This window comes from Anolis sagrei, chromosome 5 (assembly GCF_037176765.1).
Source record: "Anolis sagrei isolate rAnoSag1 chromosome 5, rAnoSag1.mat, whole genome shotgun sequence".
Classification (NCBI taxonomy): domain Eukaryota; kingdom Metazoa; phylum Chordata; class Lepidosauria; order Squamata; family Dactyloidae; genus Anolis; species Anolis sagrei.
The window spans coordinates 185,136,143-185,159,916 of NC_090025.1; the positions used below are offsets into that span (position 1 = coordinate 185,136,143).

At 40.8% G+C, this 23,774-nt stretch overlaps 1 protein-coding gene across 6 annotated transcripts in view; it reads left to right on the plus strand.

Annotated features, from left to right (window-relative positions):
• Positions 1-23,774, plus strand: part of SOX5 (SRY-box transcription factor 5) — an 897,493-nt gene that overhangs the window by 447,309 nt on the left and 426,410 nt on the right. For 2 of the 6 annotated variants that reach the window (XM_060776579.2, XM_060776584.2), the window contains exon 1: positions 19,129-19,541. The exons of the other annotated variants lie outside the window; for them this stretch is intronic. In XM_060776579.2, coding sequence (XP_060632562.2) covers positions 19,504-19,541 — 38 coding nt within the window. In that variant the 5' untranslated portion in view covers positions 19,129-19,503. Of the gene's footprint in view, positions 1-19,128; positions 19,542-23,774 lie in introns of those variants that run through there. 6 annotated transcript variants of the gene reach the window in all.

Here is a 23,774-nt window from a genome sequence, read left to right on the forward strand (position 1 = left end):
ATGGCTGCCTCTTCATGCGCACTGTGGTCCCGAATAGCAGAGGAGTTGCTATAGATCGGTTGCCGTGTGGCCCATTTCGTCTGGAAAAAACATGGCAGCTGAGCCATTATCATTATGGCCAGCTGAACAAGCCAGATTAGTTGAAGGGAACCAACCAAACTGAATCCGTGCACAAGCCTAGTTATAACCCATTTTCAGAAGTACTTTGGTAGCTACTCAGGCTTGGTTCCAGGACCACAAAGGATATCAAAATCCATGGATGCTCACACAGCAATATAAAATAACGTCCCTTCTATAAAATGACAAAAAAATAAATCAAGATTTGCCTTTTGGAATTTTTCTTTTTAATATTTTTAAGCCATGGAAAGTGGATTTCATGAATGCAGTATCCATGTATACAAAGGGCCAAGTGTATCCATCATGAGTTGGCTCAAAGTATAAATAGGAAATGGGGCAGCATTGGCTACCCCTATCCTGACATTATATGTTAACAAACCCAAGCCACACACACACACACACACACACACACACATACACACAGTCAGGGAAGATGTTTCCATAGGTTGTATGTAGATCAGGCCTGTACAACTTGTGGCCCTCCAGGTGTTTCAGCCTTCAACTCCCAGGACAACACATTCCAGTTTTTAATTCACCTGTTGGCAATAGCAACCACGTTGGTTTTCTTTACTTTGTGTTCTCCATTGTATACTTTCCCCACTTCTAATTGTTGGAGAAAATGCTTGATATTTTACCTTCCCCTTTCTTTCTGCAATAAGATCCCATTACTTCCTGTCCTACCATCAGTCTCCATGGAGAACGATTGGTTTTTATCCTCTTCACAACAGCATTTTCTGAATGTAGGTACAATGAATCAAATCTTTCCCAGAACAAGCATTCTCTTTCTGTCACACAATGCACAATTACGTGTTCACTCTGTGTACATTGGCTTCCATTTATCACGAGAATCAGCATTTTACTGCCATTTTAGATTTCATGGAGAGTGAGCAAAAATGCTCGTTAAACAATGGTTCTAATTTCAGTAAAGCAATTGTTCCCCATCTATATGTAACGAGCCATATGAGTACTAGTTATTCTACAAATGACTCATATTATGTTGCTAAGGATGGGATCCAGCCAAAGTCAAGCCCGTTTAAACCCTGCCCATTTCAATTGAAAATGTAAATACCACCTGTTTAATTCCCCCAACTGAAACTGATTTATTAAAAAGTGCTAACCTTGGCTTGATCATTTTACTTTAAACCTTATGGGCAAGTATAAAATGTCATCCCTTGCTATGATATATTCAAATTAAGAGCAAAAGCTGTGATTTGGATGTGACTGGAAATAACTCCAGCCACAATCTTTATGAGATTTCTCACCGAAGCGGGGTACACAACCCCCCGGTTGCATCAGCTCCACTGGCTGCCAGTCTGCTACAAGGCACAATTCAAAGTGCTGTCTTTAGCCTATAAAGCCCTAAACGGTTCTGGCCCAGCTTATCTGTCCAAATGTATCTCCCTCTATGAACCACCTTGAAGGTTAAGATCTGGGGAGGCCCTACTCTCGGTCCCACCTCCTTCGTAAGTGTGGTTGATGGGGATGAGAGACAGGGCCTTCTCAGTGGTGGCCCCTTGGCTATAGAACTCCCTCCCCAGAGAAATTAGAACAGATACCTCCCTCCTAAACTTCAGAAAGAAACTGAAGACATGGCTGTGGGACCAAGCCTTTGGATAGCAATGCAGTGAAACAAGGGAAGCTGGAATATGTGCAATCATTACTGGAATGGCTCCTTGACTAAGATTTTCAGTTGTGTGGTTCCTGCTAATAATTGGTTGTAATGTTTTTATGCTTTTTAATCTTATGTTTTAGAGTGTTTGTTTATTTTTCTATATGTCTGTTTAATGTTTTGTAGCATCAAATTGTTGCGTATTGTAAGGCAGCTCTGAGTCCCCTTTGGGTTGAGAAGGGTGGGATACAAATATGGTAAATAAATAAATAAATAAATATTCACATTCTGTTTGTATGTTCTATTCAGTGCTAAGCCCCTCAACACATGTCTGCTGTATCTCAGTGTTACTGAACATTCAGATATTATTTCTTGTTACTTCTTCATAGATGTATCACATAAACTATCTCAGCCAATCAAGGATCACATAGTGAACCATGTGATATTACAGTATTTATATGGCCAATCAGATTTGGCCCTGTGATGATGTCACTCAGGCCAAAGTGAATTTTGTGCAAGGGCAATGCTTCCCGGATTAATCACAACCAATCAAGGATCACTCACTAAAAAGGATGATTTTTGCTATACTGTACAACCAGTTAGATTTGGGTTTAGGCTGATATCACTGATGGCATATGCAGTCAAGATAGCAAAAGCTCAAGAAAGGAGAATAATTAAAAACTTTGCTGGGAAAAATTGCAAAAAGGAGGCGAATTCATTTTTTTGGCAGTGCCATAAATGTTCCCAAAGTACCCTGAACAATTTCCATTCAATTGTAATTCGCATACATATTGCAAATGTTGGCATATTTTAAGTTGCCAATTACAGTTAAGACTAGAATTTAATTTTAAAGATTAGAGTCTATTATTTTTAAAGATTCGACACATCACAGTACTTTGCTTTGCTTCCCCCCCCCTTTTTGCCATTCATTTTCCTCATCACTGTATAAACACTTTGCATTTATGTATTTCAAAAAGCTTAAATCAGATGCATTACTAAAACAAAACAATAAAAGCAAAAAACAAAACACGCATCTTGACTTGACACACGTACTGAATTCCCATTAATGAGAATGACAGCTCAGCATGCCACTTCCATGGTAAAAAAAAGGGTTTCTTAAATATGCCTCCCAAACTATATCATAATCAACTCTTTCCAGGCTTCCAAACTAAGCTGTTGTTACTCAAAACAAATCCCCATGAGAAAATATTGTAAGTCAGATGTATTCCTTTCTCGCTTTTCCGACTTGTCATCTTAAACAGAACGAGACTCAACAAATTTAAGCTGTGTTTAACCTTCTTGCACTACAATGAGATCTTTTAGTCCCTTGGATGAATTTTGTTCTTGTAAATGTATAGAGACGTGCCCACAATGTAAGCTATTTCATGACATTGTTGTCTGCTCGGTGGTAAACAATAGCTGGAGTCATCTTAGTGAGTTATGCTTGAGTAACCTTGGTTACGTCAACATAAGTACGTTTTTGGACACTGCACAAGGTAGGCACCAGCTCATACCTTTGCTTCTATTTAGTAGGGTGGTTGCCTCATTTGACATGTAAACACATCCTGTAGCCTGCATTTTATTTAATCAAAATCAGTGACAATTCTAAAGATGTGCATTCATAAACTATTGCTAATTCTATTGAAAACTTTCCAGTTAAATGGAAATCTCTATTTAACCAAGTTGAGTCTCTTTTAAGAGAGTAAAGCAGGTTATACGTCAGTGGTTCTCAACCTTCCTAATGCCACGACCCCTTAATAAAGTTACTTGTGGTGACCCCCAAGCATAACATTATTTTCATTGCTACTTCATAACTGCAGTTTTGCTCCTGTTACAAATTGTAATGTAGATATCTGATATGCAGGATGTATTTTCATTCACTGGACCAAATTTGGCACAAATACCCAGTAGGCCCAAATTTGAATACTGTTGGGGTTGATTTTGTCATTTGGGAGTTGTAGCTGCTGGTTGTAGTTAACCTACAACCAAAGAGCATTCTGAACTTCAGCAATGATGGAATTGAACCAAGCTTGGCACACAGAACTCCCATGAACAACAGAAAATACTGGAAGGGTTTGGTGGGCATTGACCCTGAGTTTTGGGGTTGTAGTTCACCTACATCCATAGAGCACTGTGCACTCAGACAATGATAGACTGGACCGAACTTGGCACGAATACTCAATATGCCCACATGTTTGGGGAAAACAGACCTTGACATTTGGAGTTGTAGTTGCTGGAATATATAGTTCACTCAAAATCAAAGAGCATTCTGAATCCACTAACAATAGAATTGGGCCAAACTTATTACACAAACCCCCATGATCAACAGAAAAGACTGTGTTTTTGATGGTCTTTTGTGACCCCTCTGACACCCCCCTCACAACCTCCCAGAGGACCCGACCCAACCCCCATCATGTATATCACCGTTTACCCCCCATGTAAAAGGTGATAAACATGATGACGATGATAATGATAATAGCAGATATTCCTTTCAGTTTCACTTTAAATTTGATTTCCCCCTCCTCCCCTTTACATGTGTAGCAGTTTACATTCCCTATGATATGCTGTAAAAATGTTTGGGTCACATGCTGAAGGATGTAAATTAAACAAATAAATAATAAGTATGAAATATTAGCTGCACAGAAGTCCTGCAAAATAAAACTATGTAATGATCACCTGTTTTAGATTACTTTTCAACATCCACATTAGTCTAAAACATATTTAAACTATAAATGTATTAGCAACTTTTCAGATGAACTAATTTTTAATACAGCACAAACTTTCTCCAGATGCTTAAGTGGAATAGTCGGCAGCTTGCTGTACTTTTCTGTTGTAAGGACTGTCTGGTCTAGGTTTCACACTGGTAGGGTGTGTTAATGGGAGTGGTGTCCTACCTTTGCTTTCAGGCCCCATCTACACTGATTATATAGCAGTGTAGTCTCATATAATCCAGTTCAAAGCAAATAATCTGTATTCAGAAACCGGATTCTATGGCAGTCTAGATTCAGCCTTAGAGTTATCTGTGGAAGTAAGATAATGGGGGAACTGAATCAGACGTGAGTAGTACACCGTCCCATATATACTTTTGGTCTCTGTCAGCTGATTTTGCAGAGTTTGGAGGGTAGAGGGTATGTTTTGTGGCATAATATAAAAACTACCATGCAGAGGAACAATAAAGAACAAGTAGTTTACTCTTCATAGTTCAGAACAACATATTTACAATGTGATCAGTTGTATCAACTCACATAATGTCATTTTATGAGAGATTTAAAATGGTCTTTCTCTGTCCATATGGGTAAACTCCTTCCAGCAGCTTATGAAGTAAGAGCACACTCCAAACATTTTCTCTCTGTCTGCTTCTCTCTGCTTTTCTCTGCACGTGCATAGCTCAAGCATGAACAAAAATGTAATAGTAACCAAAAGTCCCAGACTCAGCTGTCTCCCCAAGCACAGCCCACCCACCCAGCTTCATGCATCATATTTTACAGTTGACACACACACATTAACTGATTTCTTACATGCTCTAACATGTTTACTGTATGTATGCCTCAATACTTGCATGAGTGTGTTTAAAAACCCACAAAAGCAGTGAAAGTCTCTCAATATTTGAATTGAGGATTCAGCAGGAACTTTAGCATGTCTAGCAGGGCTCAAGCTCCAAAAAGTCACTTGGGCAAGTACATGAAGTTCCATTCACATATAGTTTAGAAGCAGTTGAAAATTCGGATGACATTGGTATAGTTCAAACAGTAGAAAGATGCTCCAGATTCCTCAAAGGCTTGGAGAGGCATTAATGAAAGGAAAAGTAGTAAATGGCTTCCTCTTCTTTATCAGTCACTTTCAGTATCTTCCTATGTTTTGGATCATATTAATATATTGTATATTACAAGAATACAAAAATGGAAACACATGGGATCACCCTTACTGTCCCCTCCTGTCCTCCATGTCACAGCGTTCTTCAGTTGGCTGTCACCTACAGTGATTAACAGTATGTCACTTATTTCAGCAAATTAAAACAAGACAGTTAAAACTGTTTTGAAGGTTTAAAACAATTGAAAGCCATAATGTATATGTAAATTCGAATAAAAACAATTAAGCTGTGATAGCATATATCTACATATTCGCTTTGGGATTTTAAAACCAGAAAAATCAGAGTGTATGTTCAGTGGCCTACATTTGGTTTAGTGTTCAGAAACTTGTTTAAGCCTCCCTGAGCCCCTTTCAGCAGTTTGGGGTGTATGAAAGTACACATACACACATACACACAACATAAAGTTTTTACTCGGTGCCAGAATAGTACTAGTGTAGGCACCAATCACATTTCTAAAGGAAGGTTATTCCACATCTGGGTCCCACAACAATTGACCCAGTGTTAACAATCTCCTAGTGTCAGACATTTTAGAATTGCAGTACGATCTTTTGAGTACCTGGAAATTCTCAATTCCATGATAAGTTCCAAGTAAGTATGGATAGTAGCAGTCTTACATTAAAACACAAAATCAAACAATTACATCATATTAAAATCCTGCAGTTTAAGATCATAGTCCAGAGCCAACCCAGTTGTCATTGTACAGATTCTACACTCATTTATTGCAATGCGATTACTCTCCAAAAGCTTGGTCCCATAGACATGTTTAACTTTCTTTCTGAAGGTAAAGAGGTAAGGAACTGACAGAATATAACTGGGAAGGGAGTTCCACAGCTAAGGAGCCACCACTGAGAAGACCCATCTCTTGTCCCCACCAACCGCGCCTGTGAAGGAGGTGGGACTGAGAGCAGGGCTTCCCCAGACAATCTTAACCTCTTAGATGGTTCACAGAAGGAGATACATTCAGAGTTTTAAAAATGCTGTCTACTTCCAAGATTTGGTATAAGTCAACCTTATCCAAACTCCCACTTTGCAGATGCAGTAAGGTTGGGGTAGCCACCATGATGGCTGGAGATGACGAGAAGTTTAATTCAATCTGTTTGGAGAGCACTCCATTGCATAAGGTTGATATAAACTTCATTGAAGATTAACCCCAGCTTTGAGTTCATTTGTAAAAAACACTAAATTACAGTTAATTGAAAATGGAAGTGGAAGATCCTAATCTCTGCTTTAAGAGCCACAGTAGAGAAGAAAAGGGAAGCACCCAGTTCCATGGTTGATACACAAAATGCTAAACAACTGTTTAATTGTACATCTATACCAGATCTCTAATGAACCATCAAAAAAGGGATGAAAAAGTGAAAACAAGTGTGTGTGGCTGAAGAACCCAGACTGATCCAGATAAACGTTCTGTGTCTTTAGTAATTCTATGAGAATGGGAATGCTGAGTAGATGCCTTATTTTTCATTCCTGCCTTGTAAACTTTACTGGCTCAATGTCCCTCTTCTGTACAAATATAAAAAGTACAGGAGCCTCACATCTACTAACTGTAGATCAAGCCTAGGGTGGATCCAAGCAAGAAATACAGTACTATCTATGGGCCTTTAAATTGCCTGTTGACATGGTGATCTGATGATTTGCATAGGGTTTTCTTAGGCCAAAAAACCCCCTTAGAGGTGATTTTATCAGTTCCTTCCTCTGAAATATAGCCTGCAGCACTTGGTATTGGTGGGTGATGTCCCATCCAAGTATAAACCAGTGTTGACTCTGCTTCATTTTCAAGATTGGATGGGATTGCATCCCTTTATATGTTAAACAAAACCAATGTTTATTTTTCTGTTTGGGATTTTAAATGTATGTTCAGTGCCCCACATTTGGCTTGATGTCCAGAAACTTGTTTAGTCCTCCCTGAACTCCTTTCAGCAGTTTGGGAAGATTGGAAACATGGATTAGACGGGGGAATCATATCTGTTGTTTCCTAATATTCATCTGGGGTTGCGAAGTTCCCAAAAAAATAAATGCCATGCCAGCTCCTCAATAAGTTATGGAATTGTACTCCAAGTCTCACTCTATCTTGTTATGAGTCTGAACAACAAACCTGTATTTGATGACTTATTGAATAGTTTACTCATGTACACATTATGAATCCATGGAATCTTTTTCAATAAATGTGAGATGGTTTGGTATATGGGTTGTAGCAGGTATAGGCAAACCCATGCCTGGGGCCAAATGCAGTCCCTTAGGCTCTTTTATCAGGCCATCTTCTCTCACACAATCCTATCCTTCTCTCTTTCCTTCCTCCTTCCATCCTTCCTCACCTCTCTCTTTCTCCTTCTGTCCTTCTTTCCCTTCCACTCCTTCCCTTCCCTCCCTTCCCTCTTTCCATTCTTTTCCACCCTTCCTTCCTTCCAACCTTCTCCTCTTCCCTTCTTTGCTTCCTTCTCTTTTTTCTTCCTCCTTTCCTACTGGGGGATGTTTAGCTGGGAGAAGAGAAGGTAGAGAAGGAACATGAGAACCATGTTTGAAGATTTTAAAGGGTGTCCCATTGAGGAGAAGAAGGAAAAACTGATTTTCTGCTGGTCCAGAGACCAGTGCACAAGACAGCAATGTGTTCAAATGGCAGGGAAAGAGATTCTACTGAAAAGATTAGGTAGAATCTCTTGGAGAATGGCATAGACTGCCTTGGAATGTAATAGAATCTCCTTCTCAGGAGGCTTTTCCGCAGATGCGGTCTATTGGGAGTGCTTTGATTGTGCCTCCCTGCATGGCAGGGGGTTGGATTGGATGGTCCTTGAGGGTCTCTTCCAGCTCTAGGATTCTATATCAGGAGTAGACAAAATGGGGTCTAATGGATACACTTTTCCTCTCTTATCCATTGTCTCATCCTGACCAAGGCCAACCATTTTGGGATCCAAATGTTTCCTGTCTTTCTTTCACTTTCTGTTGCTGAAAGAGAAAAGGAAGGGGAGGAAAGGTCAGGGAGGGAACTTGGGGAGAATCTCCTCACTCCTGGCCCACTAAGGCCCACTATGTGGCCCCCAAGTTAGAAAGTTTGCCCATGCCTGGGTTATAGGAATGATATATACTCCTTGTGGCAAAATGAGTGGCAAAATGTGCAAGTCAATTCTAAGACTTCCAATTGCATTTTAGTGTCCACCCTCTCTCCACATCTCCTTGTGGAAAAGTTGTAAACTACCTGCATTTACACAAATCAGCTCTGAATGAGTGGAAACATGCATTTCTTCCAAGTAGACCAATACTGCTGAATTTTCTCATTTCCTCCCCAATAATCACACATTCTTTAAAAAAGTTCAAATGTTCAAACACATTTATCATGCAAATATTGACTATTTAGAAAACATTTGTGTTCATGAATGCATTTAGTTTTGTGTATGCACAAGGCAAGCATTCTGTCTGGTTGCTAAGGCGTGTGCATCTGTGTCATACAAAAACTGACATGGTCAAATAGTCGCAGGGTCAAAACATTACGTCCTTCCGTGTCTAAGCTGTAGGGAGGAAAGAAAAAGAGGAAGGAAATAGAAAGTAATCAGGCAATAAAGGCACAAAGAGATATGAATATGTACATTTAATTTCAGATGTTAGTGAAACACTTTCATTTCTGTTTTAGTGTTTTGAGCCACATTCTCTCCCACCCACACTGAGAAATACAGCTTTCTAGAACCTAGTGCCTTCCAGATGTGCAAATGACAACTCCCATAATTCACAGCCGGCATGGTTAAGCTAGCAAGAAATAATGGAAGTTGTTGTCTAATTCACCTCAAAGGTGCTGGGTTGAGGAATACTTGAATTTGAAGATAGATTTATTTCTAATCACCTTATTTGATTAAGATCTACCACGTCTGTTTAATTACTTACCCTTTTGGCTAGTTACTATAAGTTTGTATTGATGTGTTTCTTTACTGTTTTGATTTGGTTTGTTTCTATTGTTTGTTATTGTTTACTATAAGTTTGTATTGATTTGTTTATTTATTTATTTATTTACTTGTATACCGCAGTTTCTCAGCCCAACAGGTGACTCAACGCGGTTTACAACAAGGATAAGAATCAATCAACGATATACAATTTAAAACCATAAAAGCATAATATACAATATTGACACAACAATAGAGAACACAATGCATCTCATAACTAGAGTCGTGATCCAATCCGTCGTCCAAATTTCCATTCCTGTAATTTTATTTACTGTTTTGTTTTGGTTTGGTTTGTTTCTATTGTTTATTATGGCATTGAATGTTTGCCACGTCCATCACATGTAGTAATTATTATCCTATAGATAATAAGGCATTTACCCTTCAGGCGTGTGCACATGCACAGACTTTCTTCATTGCCTTGCCACAGGGATTGGGTACCTTTATGCCACTTTATATGTGCACTTTTTTCACGTCAGGAGTGACTTGAGAAACTGCAAATCGCTTCTGGTGTGAGAGAATTGGTTGTCTGGAGGGATGTTGCTCAGGGGACGCCTGGATGTTTTGATATCTTATCATTCTTATGGGAAACTTCTCTCATGCCCCTGCATGGAGCTGGAGCTGACAGAGGGAGCTCAACTTTGCTGTTCCCAGATTCGTACTGGCAACCTTCAGGTCAGCAACCCAACCTTCAAATCAGCAGTCCAGCCGGCACAAGGGTTTAACCCAGTGTTTCTCAACCTGGGGGTCAGGACCCCTGGAGGGGGGGTCATAAGGGGGTGTCAGAGGGGTTGGGGGTCACTACAAGACCACCAGAAAACACAGTACTTTCTGCTGATTATGGGGAATCTGTGTGGGAAGTTTGGCTCAATTCTATTGTTGATGGGGTTCAGAATATTCTTTGATTGTAGGTGAACTATAAATCCTGGCAACTACAACTCCCAAATGTCAAGGTCTATTTCCCTCAAATTCCACCAGTGTTCACATTTGGGCATATTGAGTATTCATGCCAAGTTTGGTTCAGATCCATCATTGTTTGAGTCCACAGTGCTCTCTGGATGTAGGTGAACTACAACTCCAAAATTCAAGGTCAATGTCCACCAAACCCTTCCAGTATTTTCTGTTGGTCGTCGGAGTTCTGTGTGCCAAGTTTGGTTCAATTCCATTGCTGGTGGAGTTCAGAATGCTCTTTGATTGGAGGTGAACTATAAATCCCATCAACTGCAACTCCCAAATGACAAAATTAACCCCATCCCCCACCCAACCCCACTAGTATTCAAATTTGGGCATATTGGGTATTTGTGCCAAATTTGGTCCAGTGAATGAAAATACATCCTGAATATCGGATATTTACATTACAATTCATAACATAACAGTAGCAAAATTACAGTTATGAAGCAGCAACAAAAATAATTTTATGGTTGGGGGTCACAACAACATGAAGAACCGTTTTAAGGGGTTGCGGCATTAGGAAGGTTGAGAATCACTGGTTTAACCCATTGTGCGACCGGAGGCTCCATATGTGTGCTGCTAGGTGTAAAATGTGAGTAACTGAATTTACAGATTTCTCTTATCAATGCAATTGGCAACCTTGTTTGATGCAAGTTTTTGTGTGTTCCGGTAGGTGTCTAGTGTGCATAACTGAACTAGATGTCTCCACCTGTCCTGGTTGTGACTGCTTTTCCATGATGTAGTAAAAACCCACCTTAGTGCAGATGCCTGTTTGTGTCAGGGCAATGCACAGATACTGTGTTGCCTCAGGCCCTATGGGCATTCCTATTTGCATTATGTTGCAGAGCATGGTTTGGTGGGGGTGGCGGTGATCCCTGGCATCCTATGTCAAGAGCCATTACCCGATTATCTTCTCCCGCTGCCAAATTGTTGCATGAATTACGGCAAGCAGCTATGGAGGCCAGGATATGCTGGCCACCACTGTCACAACCACCTTGTTATCTTGGCCACAACTGATTCCGCCGAGGAGGAATGAAACAGAGACCCCCCCAGGAAAGAAAGGCCCATTGTGTGTTCGGACTGGAGATTATTCCACCCATTCTTCCTGCACACAAATACACTCTGCAATGTACCAGGAATCCATTCCTCAAAGTCCAGCTATTCTGATAAAAAAAAGTTTGGAACGAAGGAAACTTTTTAACAAATCAGGGGTTTGGGAGGGTAGGGCAAGAATTATTCGCTTTCCCCGCACTCTCGCTTTTGTTTGTGGCGATGGCGGTGTTGGTGTTGCCAGGCTGCTTCATAGCACTTTGTGGGCAACGCAGTGAAACCGACAGAGTGAGTGACAAGTTGTTTACAGGTTTCCTTGAAGGGGCCTCTGGTATATTTCAATCTGTCAAAGTTGCTTTTCTTTCCTCCGAACAATGCTTGATTGTTGTGGAGGGTGGTTTTTTTTTCCTCCTGCACAGAGTGAAAGGTTTGTTTGGTGTTTTTTTTTTTTTAAATGAAGTCTGAGTTGGGGAAGGGGAATATAATACACACATGTGAATCTGTCTGTCTAGAATTAAGACTCCGCAACTCTGTCTTTGGGGAAATGGCTCTTAGGTGTTCCTAAAGCTCTCCCCACTCTTTCTTTCTAACTTTTCTGAACAAGTTGCTAAGTGCTCCCTGTCTTAACTAGGCAACCCCTTGTTTAAATTCCTTTTGGCCTCTCCCTCCGCCCCACTGAGCTGCACCTATACAAAGGGCAAAGCAAAGGGAGTATGGCTTCTTTATTAGATAATAGCAACTGAGAGATTCTGGTAGGCTTCTCTTGTAACAAAAAGGAATCGTGCATAAGCACACCTGTGAGTTCAGTCCCTCTTTGTGCTAGAAGGCAGATAGATGTACAAATATAGCAGCAGGTTGAATATAATGTGTGCAATGCTCATCATTTGGGTAATGCTTTTCTCTCCCCGGCATCCTATTGTGTCTGAAGGGCCGATTTGGTTTAGTAGAATTTGCTAATACTAGCAAAACACAGGATTGGGTTTTGTGCATAAGTTTGTGCAAACTCTCTACTTTTTATACTCTCGCTCATACTCACACATACAGAAACAACATTTTATATGATTTTTCCTAACCAATCCCCATTAGGGGAGATAACGCGACCTATAAATAAAGTATTAGTATTATTATTACTATTATTAACACAAAAGCACAGTATGTCACAGCAAACAAGATATATATATATATGCTGGATTTGATATCACAAAATCACAAGTCGAACACATCATCATCATCATCATCATCATCATCATCATCATTGTATTGTCGAAGGCTTTCATGGCCGGAATCACTGGGTTGTTGTAGGTTTTTTTGGGCTATATGGCCATGGTCTAGAGGCATTCTCTCCTGACGTTTCGCCTGCATCTATGGCAAGCTTGCCATAGATGCAGGTGAAACATCAGGAGAGAATGCCTCTAGACCATGGCCATATAGCCTGAAAAAAACCTACAACAACCCATTATTATTATTATTATTATTATTATTATTATTATTATTATTATTTGAAACACAAAAAGATTAGAACACAGCAAACAAGATCTCTATGCTGGCTGTTGTATTGGATCACACGTCAGACACTTCCCAAGTGTCTAGGACTATGTAATGTGTCAGCGAATAATGCGAGCAAATCTGAGTAGGGTGGCCTTTTGCAGCTGACAGATGGTAATTTTGTCAGCGATGATTGTGTTTAAGTGCAGGCCAAGGTCTTTAGGCACTGAACCTATTATTATTATTATTATTATTATTATTATTAGTATTATTATTATTATTATTATTTGAAACACAACAAGATGAGTCCACAGCAGACACTCTGCTGGCTGTTGTATTGTATCACACATCTGACACTTCCCAAGTGTCTAGGACTGTGTGATGTATCGGCGAATAATACGTGCAGATACCAGTAAGGTGGCCTTCTGCAGCTTGCGGATGGTAATTTTGTCAGCGCCTATTGTGTTTAAGTGCAAGCCAAAGTCTTTAGGCACTGCACCCAGTGTGCCGATCACCACTGGGACCACCTTTACTGGCTTGTGCCAGAGTCTTTGCATAAATTAATAATAATAATAATAATAATAATAATAATAATAGAAAATTTTATTTTGTGGTGTATGTTCCTCTCTCTATATTTTGTGCCATCTATACAGAAGTGATACAAGGAATTGGGATAGAAGTACAAATATAGCAGTAGGTTAAATATAATATGTGGTGTGTGCTTCATTTGGGTAATGGTTTCCTCTCTCTGGCATCCTATTGGTGGAAGGGCAGGTTGTGGCTGAAGGGCCGATTTGGTTTAGTAGAATTTGCTAATTCTAGCAAAAGGCAGGATTGGGTTTTGTGCGTTAGTTTGTGCAAACTCTCTACTTTTGATACACGCACACACACACTTTTGCATGATTTTTCCTAATCAATCCCCATTAGGGGAGATAGGGTGACCTATAAAATAATAATAATAATAATAATAATAATAATAATAATAATAATAATTTTTATTATTACTATTATAGAAAATTTTATTTTGCATTGTATGTTCCTCTCTCCATATTTTGTGCCATCTATACAGAAGTGATACAGGGAACTGGGAAGTCATGTATGTGTATTGGAGAAGATATGGAATCCAAGGTGTGTATGTGAGTGTCTTTATGTATATACCAGACATGGGCAAACTTGGGCCCTCCAGGTGTTTTGGACTTCAACTCCCATCATTCCTAACAGCCTCAAGCCCCATCCTTTCCCCCCTCAGCTGCTTAAGCGGCTGAGGGGGGAAAGGAAGGGGCCTGAGGCTGTTAGGAATGGTGGGAGTTGAAGTCCAAAACACCTGGAGGGCCCACGTTTGCCCATGTCTGGTATCACCTTTGAGATATGGGACCATCAGATGTATATTCATGAATGTATATTTATACGCACATCTTTAGCCCCATATCTTCTCCGCACTTTAACGGGACTGCTGGAAATCAGTTTGATTTGATCCTTGGTTTGGATTGCTGTGAGTTTTCTGGGCTGTATGGTCATGTTCTAGAAGCAATTTCTCCTGACGTTTCGCCTGCATCTATTGCAGGCACCCTCAGAGGTTGTGAGGTCTCTTGGAAACTAGGAAAATGGGGTTGATATATCTGTGGAATGGCCAGAGTGGGAGAAAGAACTCTTGTTTGTTTGAGGTAGGTGTGAATGTTTCAATTGGCCACCTTGATTAGCATTGAATGGCCTTGCAGCTTCAAGGTCCGGCTGCTCGGTTTCCTCCACGGCCTCCCTGTCTTGGAAAATGTGTTTATTTTTGTTAGCTAAGTTTCCTTTAGGAACAATGTATTGTCGAAGGCTTTCATGGCCGGAATCACTGGGTTGTTGTGAGTTTTCCAACTGTATGACCATCTATGGCAGGCATCCTCAGAGATTGTGAGGTCTGTTGGAATCTAGGAAAATTGGGTTTATATGTCTGTGGAATAATGTCCAGAGTGGGAGAAAGAACTCTGTCTGCTTGAGGCATAGAATCATAGAATCAAAGAATTTGAAGAGACCTCGTGGGTCATCCAGTCCAACCCCCTGCCAAGAAGCAGGAGAATAGTCATGTATAAATATGTGAGAGGAAGTCATAGGCAGGAGGGAGCAAACTTGTTTTCTGCTGCCCTGGAGACTAGGATGCAATGAAACAATGGCTTCAAACTACAAGAAACGAGATTCCATCTGAACATTAGGAAGAACTTCCTGACTGTGAGAGCTGTTCAGCAGTGGAACTCTCTGCCCTGGAGTATGGTGGAGACTCCTTCTTTGGAGGCTTTTAAACAAAGGCTGGATGGCCATCTGTCAGGGGTGCTTTGAATGAAGTTTTCCTGCTTCTTGGCAGGGGGTTGGACTGGATGGCCCATGAGGTCTCTTCCAACTCTATGATTCTATGAAATTACATTCAAAGCACCCCTGAGAGATGGCCATCCAGCCTCTGCTTAAAAGCCTCCAAAGAAGGAGCTTCCAGGTGTGGATGTTGTAAAGGGCCACCTTGATTATCGTTGAATGGTCCTGCAGCTTCAAGGTCCGGCTGCTCGGTTTCCTCCACTCTCTCCCTGTCCTGGAAAATGTGTTCATTTTTGTCTTCTTTAGAAACCATGTATTGTCAAAGGCTTTCATGGCCAGAATCAGTGTGTTGCTGTGTGTTTTCTGGCTGTATGGCCATATTCCAGAAGCATTGTCTCCGGATGTTTCGCCTGTATCTATGGCAGGCATTCTCAGAGATTGTGAGGTCTGTTGGAAACTAGGAAAATGGGGTTTATATGTCTGTGGAATAATGTCCAGGGTGGGAGAAAGAACTCTTTGTCTGTTTGAGGCACGTGCGAATGTTGTAATTGGCCACTTTGATTAGCATTGAATGGCCTTGCAGCTTCAAAATCCAGCTGCTCGGTTTCCTGCACTGCCTCCCTGTCCTGGAAAATGTGTTTATTTTCATTAGTTAAGTATTCTTTATGAACAGTTTAAAAACTGAGATAAATTTGGGCAAGGGCTGAGACTTGCCTCTAGCCAGCATTGCGCCTTCAAGAAGCATTATCTCCTGATGTTTCACCTGCATCTATGGCAGGCATCCTCAGAGGTTGTGAGGTTTGTTGGAAACTAGGAAAATGGGGTGTATATATCTGTGGAATGGCCAGGGTGGGAGAAAGAACTCTTGTCTGGGTTGTTGTAGGTTTTTTGGTCTATATGGCCATGTTCTAGAAGCATTCTCTCCTGACATTTCATCTGCATCTATGGCAAGCATCGCCAGAGGTTGTGAGGTCACATATAGCCTGAAAAATCTATAACAACCCATTGAGTCCAGTCATGAAAGCCTTCGACACCTCTTGTCTGTTTGAGGTAGGTGTGAGGGTTTCAACTTGCCACCTTGATTAAAGACTCTGGAACTCTTTTCCCGGTGAAATTAGGAAACTTTCAAGAGGGATCTCAAAACCTGGCTTTTCTGATGCGCTTTTGGAGAGTAGCCATACTATCATACACAATTGCTCCCCTTCAGCGTTTTTGTCCCCAGAGTATATTTCCCTGCCTGTATGAAGGTCTATTTTGTATGACCCCATTCCTTTATGAGTTCCTCTTTCACAAACAATCTGCTCCATTCCTATCTCATCCTGAATTCTTAGTATTTTAGTATTTTATCTTGCACATGTGGCCCACTCATTGTTATTTTATTTTGTATGATTTTGTTTTGTATTTTATTTTGTATGATATTGTTTTTTGTATTCATATGTTGTATGTATTTTGCTGTGTTGTTATTGTGTTTTAGTTTTTATTTTATTATAATATGGGCTTGGCCTCATGTAAACCGCCCTGAGTCCCTGTTGAGGAGATGGTGGCGGGGTATCAAATACAGTTTATTATTGGGTTGTTGTAGGTTTTTTTTGGCCATGGTATAGAGGCATTCTCTCCTGACGTTTTGCCTGCATCTATGGCAAGCATTCTCTCCTGATGTTTTGCCTGCATCTATGGCAAGCATCCTCAGAGGTACCTCTGAGGATGCTTGCCATAGATGCAGGCGAAATGTCAGGAGAGAATGCCGCTAGACCATGGCCATATAGTCCGAAAAAACCTACAACAACCCAGTGATTACGGCCATGAAAACCTTCGACAATACACAGTTTATTATTATTTATTATTATTATTTAATGGGCTTCCAGCTTCAAGGTCTTGCTGCTTGGTTTCCTTCATTGCCCCACTGTCCTGGAAAATGTCTTTATTTTGTTTAATTAACTATTCTGTATGAACAGTTTTAAAAATCTTCACAATCTCTGAGGATGCCTGCCATAGATGCAGGCGAAACGTCAGGAGAGAATGCTTCTGGAGCATGGACATACAGCCCGAAAAACTTACACCAACCCAGTTTTTCTATGTACGAACCCACACGATCTCTTCGTTCATCTGGAGAGACTCTGCTCGTGCTCCCACCTGTATTGCAGGCATGATTGGTGGGGACGAGGGAGAGGGCCTTTTCGATGGTGGCCCCCTGACTCTGGAAGTCACTTCCCAGGGACATCAGTCATGCCCCAACTCTGGCAGTCTTTAGGAGGAGCCTGAAAACGTGGTTGTTCCAGTGTGCCTTCCCAGAATATGGAAAACTCTTAGCAATATGTCCCTAAATGCACTTAGGATTGTCTGTGTGCCCCATATCTCTACCTAAAAACTCTATCCCAGTTATATCCTACCTTGTCCATGTCCAGCATTATTTTTTAAATTTTAAATTATTGCATTTGGCCCGGCCATAGGTTTTAAATGCTTGTTGTTATTGTTTACTTTTGTGTATGAGATTTATTTTAACTGTTGTATTGATTGTTTTCTATTGCTTTTACTCATGATGTACTTTGGGATCGGGCTCATGTAAGTCGCCCTGAGTATCTTGGGTAGACGGTAGCGGGGGTATAAATAAAGTTTATTATATTATTATTATTATTAAGATGGGATGAATTTGGCCAGGGATGGTGGTGGGGTATCAAATACAGTTTATTATTGGGTTGTTGTAGGTTTTTTCGGGCTATATGGTCATGGTCTAGAGGCATTCTCTCCTCTGAGGATGCTTGCCATAGATGCAGGCGAAACGTCAGGAGAGAATGCCTCTAGACCAGTGGTTCTCAACCTACCTAATGTCGCGACCACTTAATACAGGCCCTCATATTGTGGTGACCCTCAACCATAACATTATGTTTGTTGCTACTTCATAACTGTAATTTCGCTACTGTTATAATTTGTAATGTAAATATCTGATATGCAGGATGGATTTTCATTCACTGGACCAAATTTGGCACAAATACCCAATACGCCCAAATTTGAATACTGGTGGAGTTGGAGGAGATTGATGTTGTTGTCATTTGGGAGTTGTAGTTGCTGGGATTTATAGTTTGCCTACAATCAGAGAGCTTTCTGAACTCCACCAATGATGGAATTGAATCAGACATGGCCACACAGAAATCCCATGACCAACAGAAAATGCTAGAATGGCTTGGTGGGCATTGACCTTAAGTTTGGGAGTTGTAGTTCACCTAAATCCAGAGAGCACTGTGGACTCAAACAATGATCAATCTGGACCAAACTTGGCATGAACACTAAATATGTCCAAATGTGGACTCTGGTGGAGTTTGGGGAAAATAGACCTTGACATTTGGGAGTTGTAGTTGCTGGGATTTATAGTTCACCTACAATCAAAGAGCATTCTGAACCCCACCAATGATAGAATTAGGCCAAACTTCCCACACAGAACCCCCATGACCAACAGAAAATATTGTATATTCTGATGGTCTTCGGGGACCCCTCTGACACCCCCTCACGACCCCCCCCCAGGGGTCCCGACCCCCATGTTGAGAAACACTGCTCTAGACCATGGCCATATAGCTCGAAAAACTTACAGCAACCCAGTTTTTCAGATGGGATGAATGCGGCCAGGGGCTGAGAGAGTTGCCTTGCCACTAACTAGCCAGCTTTGCGCCTTGAGAAGGAGTGGAGAGCGAGGGAGAGAGTGTGTGTATGTGCCTGTGTTGTGATGATGATGAGGATGTTGGTGATGGTGAGGATGGTTGGAGGTGTGTGGGGAGGGGAGGAGGAAAGGGGCTGACTTTGCAAGGCTCTCCTTTCTTTCTGGTTTGGAGGAGGAGGAGGAAGAGGGGGACAGAGGCGAGCGGCGGAGGACAACCATGTGGCGCAGCGGTGGGGGGAGCTTGCTGGAGCCGGGCTCCTCCAGCTAAAGTGCGCTGCCCCTTTAAGAGACTGGTCAAGGAGTCCTAGCTCAGAGAGGGAGAGAGAGAGAGAGAAAGAGAGAGAGAGAGAGCGAGGACAAGAGAGAGAGAGAGAGAGAGAGCTGGAGCCAGAGGGGGGAGAAAAAAAATCAATCGGTTTAGGAGGTTTGGCTCCACTTGACAGGTTCAGTTGGAGGCGATTCCTTCCTCGGCGACAAAGGAAGGGAAGAAGAGAGAGAGAAGAAATAGTGCGTCCTCTCTCTCTCTCTCTTTTTTGTTCCCTTCTCCAGCATGTTAACCGACCCCGATTTACCTCCGGAGTTTGAAAGGTGAGTGCTTGCATTTCTGTTTTTTCTCCCCGGGAATCAATTGTCGGGTTTTCGGTGCGTTGGTTGCGCGCGTGGCTCCCAAACGGTGCGGGGATTGCTGCTCCAAAGTGCAACTTTCCCTCTGTAGAGACAACCTTGCCAGTGGAACCACAACCACAACAACAACAACAAGGAAGAGGAGGAGGAGATCTCGGCACTTTGGCTCGCTTTCCCCACCCGGCGTGCCGCTCTTGTCAGATTGTTGCTGATCCGCGTTGGGGGTTTGGTTGCCCTTCTTCCTCTCCTTCTCCTTCTTCTCCTTTCCACCAAGTGCCCAAGTCCTCTACTTGGTAGCAGGGATGCCTCTCCGAGCCGGGATCCGAAGGAGCATCAGCTCCGACTCTGATCTCTCTCTCTCTATCCCTCTCTCCCACCTCCCTTCTTCCCTTTCCCCGGCTCCTGTCTTCTCTCCTTCCTCCCCTCCCTTCTCCGCCTTCCCTGGAATTAATCTGCTCCAAACCCAGAAGCAAAGAGATCTCAGGCAGATTTGGACTTAATGTCTTTCCCCCCTCCTCTCTGTTTGTCAAAATAATAATAACAACAATAATAGCATTAAGCCTGAAAGAGGGAAGGAAAGAAGGAAGGAAGGAAGGCGCGCTCAAGTTCCTGGGAATGAATGGGGAGAGGAGCCGAGCAGGCTGGAAACTTTCAGTGTGATCCTTCCAAGAGGAAAGAGGGAAACTTTCTAGGCAAGGCAGCGCATCCATCCACATGACCTTTGGGTTGTTGGTCTCCTAAGGTGCCTTCTCTGGGAGCAACTTCACTCCAGGAACAGGAAGTGGCAATAATCATAATAATCATAATAATAATCATAATAATATAACAATAATAATCAAACAAAATCACAAGAGAAGTGTTCCACTTGTGATTTTGGGATACGAAACCCAGCACATATCTCTCGTTTCCTGTGCCATACTTTGTTTTTGTGTCAGTAAAATAATAATAATAGAATATGTATATGTATCTAATAATAATAGTAATAATAGTAATAGAATACAAAAGTCAGCATAGTGATCTTGTTTGCTGTGTAGTGTGTACTAGTCTTGCTATGCATCTAATAATAATAGTAATAGACTACAAAAGCCAGCATAGTGATCTTATTTACTGGGTACTAATCTTGTTATGTATCTAATAATAATAGTAGTAGTAATAATAATAATACTAATAGAATACAAAACTCAGCATAGTGATTTTATTTACTGGGTACTAATCTTGTTATGTATCTAATAATTATAGTAGTAATAATAATAATAATACTAATAGAATAAAAAAGCCAGCATAATGATCTTGTTTGCTGTGTACTAATCTTGTTACGTATCTAATAATAATAGTAATAATAACAATAGTACTAGAATACAAACCCTGCACAGTGATCTTATTTGCTGTGTACTAATCTTCTTACGTATCTAATAATAATAGTAACAATAACAATAGTAATAGAATACAAAACTCAGCATAGTGATCTTATTACGTATCTAATAATAATAGTAATAATAACAATAGTAATAAAATACAAAAGCCAGCATAGTGATCTTATTTGCTGTGTACTAATCTTGTTACGTATCTAATAATAATAGTAGTAATAATAACAATAGTAATAGAATACAAAACTCAGCATAGTGATCTTGTTTGCTGTGTACTAATTTTGTTATATATCTAATAATAATAATAACAATAATAATAATAGAATACAAAAGCCAGCATAGTGATCTTGTTTGCTGTGTACGAATCTTGTTATGTATCTAATGATAATAGTAATAATAATTATAATAGGAATAGAATACAAAACCTTGCACAGTGATCTTGTTTGCTGTGTACTAATCTTGTTATGTATCTAATAATAATAGTAATAATAGAAATAGAATACAAAACCCTGCACAGTTATCTTGTTTGTTGTGTACTAATCTTGTTATGTATCTAATAATAATAGTAGTGGTCATAATAATGTGTTGTCGAAGGCTTTTATGGCCATAATAAATGGTTTGCTGTGAGTTTTCCGGGCTATATGGCGATTGTTCCAGAATCATTCTCTCCTGACATTTTGCCCATATCTATGGCAGGCATCTCAGACTGTCAACCACAGAGGATGTCTGCCATGGATGTGGGAAATGTCAGGAGAGAATGCTTCTGGAGCATGGCCATACAGCCCAGAAAACTCACAGCAACCCAATAATAATAATAATAATAATAATAATAATAATAATAATGTGTTGTTGAAGGGTTTCATAGCCAGAATCAATGGGTTGCTGTGAGTTTTCCGGGTTGTATGGCCATGTTCCAGAAGCATTCTGTCCTGACATTTTGCCTGCATCTGTGGCAGGCATCCTCAGACCCCTCAACCTTAGAGGATGCCTGCTACAGATATGGGCAAAACATCAGGAGTGAATGCTTCTGGAACATGGCCATACAGCCTGGAAAACTCACAGCAACCCAATAATAATAATAATAATAATAATAATAATTCATCATTTGAAAATACATCACACAGTCCTAAACACTTGGGAAGTGTTCGACTTGTGATTTTGCAATATGAAATCCAGCATATATATCTTGTTTGCTGTTTCATACTGTGTTTTTGTGTCAGTGTAATAATAACAATAAGAAGAATTTAAAGATCGGACTGCAAAGATCGAACTGGACAAGCCAGTCAAGGTGGTTCCAGTGATGATCGGCAAACTGACTGCAGTGCCTAAAGACCTTGGCCTGCACTTAAAAACATTCCACACTGACAAAATTACTATCTGTCAGCTGCAAGAGGCTACCCTACTCAGATGTGCATACATTATTCGCCGATACATCACACAGTCTTAGACACTTCGGAAGTGTTCAACCTATGTTCAAATACAAAAGCCAGCATAGCGATCTTGTTTGCTGTGTACTAATCTTGTTATGTATCAAATGCTACTACTAGTATTACTACTACTGCTACTACTACTAATAATAATAATGTGTTGTTGAAGGCTTTCATGGCCAGAATGAATGGGTTTTTTGAGTTTTCCAGGCTGTATGGCCATGTTCCAGAAGCATTCTCTCCTGATATTTCACCCACAACTATGGCAGGCATCCTCAGACCCCTCAACCTCTGAGGATGCCTGCCATAGATGTGGGTGAAATGTCAGGAGGGAATGCTTCTGGGACATGGCCATACAGTCCGGAAAACTCACAGCAAAACTTATTATTAATAATAATAACAGGAAAGGGGAAGAGAAAGTGGGAAGCAATACGCTTGCTTCTGAACTCACTAGCAAGTGTTTGAGTGTCTCAGAAACTTGGTCTTTTTGACACTTTGGTTTCTTTGCACGTCTCCTCACCATCTCTAGACACTTGCTAAAGTTGTGCTGTTCTCTCTTGGACTTTTAAGCCATTGATTCTCCATCCCGTCTCCATCTCCCCTAATAGGTTTGTAACCTTGGTTCTGCTTCTTGGTCAGTTTCATTTTGAGAAAGATTCTCTTCCAGCTGCATGTTTAACTATCGATCTATTGATTATCTATCTATCTCTATCATGTGTCTATCTATGGCAAGTCTCTGGTAAATAACCCTTGGAGGAAGTTAGACTTTGCTTCAGAAAGCAAGCTTAAAAGGACCAGGGTGGGTTATTTCCTACCTCTCCCCCCCTTTTAAATTTCACAAAACCTACCTTCTGCATCACCATTTGGTTACATCTGACTATTCAATGCAAGCTAGGTGATAGACCAGCTGGTAAAAAATATGCCAAGTCAAGCTGTTCAGCATTCGGGGCGGCTGAATTCGATAGTCAAAGGCACAGGGGGGAAATATCTATCAAGCATTTTAGGATGGTGGGGTGTGAATGAATTAGGTAAAAGCATGTACAGATCTAAGCCTAACAAACTATTAGGAGAGTTGGATGTTCTGTAGGTAGCACCGTGTGTGTACGTGTGTGTATACATTTAAGCATATAGTGTGTGTATTAATTAGTATCATCCTATTCAGTTTTTCAGAATGTATACACACACGCTCCTCAGCTGAAAACTCCTAGAACTGGAAACTCCTTCCAAGGTTTTATCTGCTCCAATTATTTTCCCTTCTTTTGCTTGAAATCGCAGACATTTCCCATCCAGCGATCCCTTCCCATAATATTTTGCTATGATTATATCGTTGAGAACTTAAGACGTTTATCTTAGGACGCGATCAGCAGTTTATGCTTAAAGAAATAGCTAGCAGCATGAAAGTC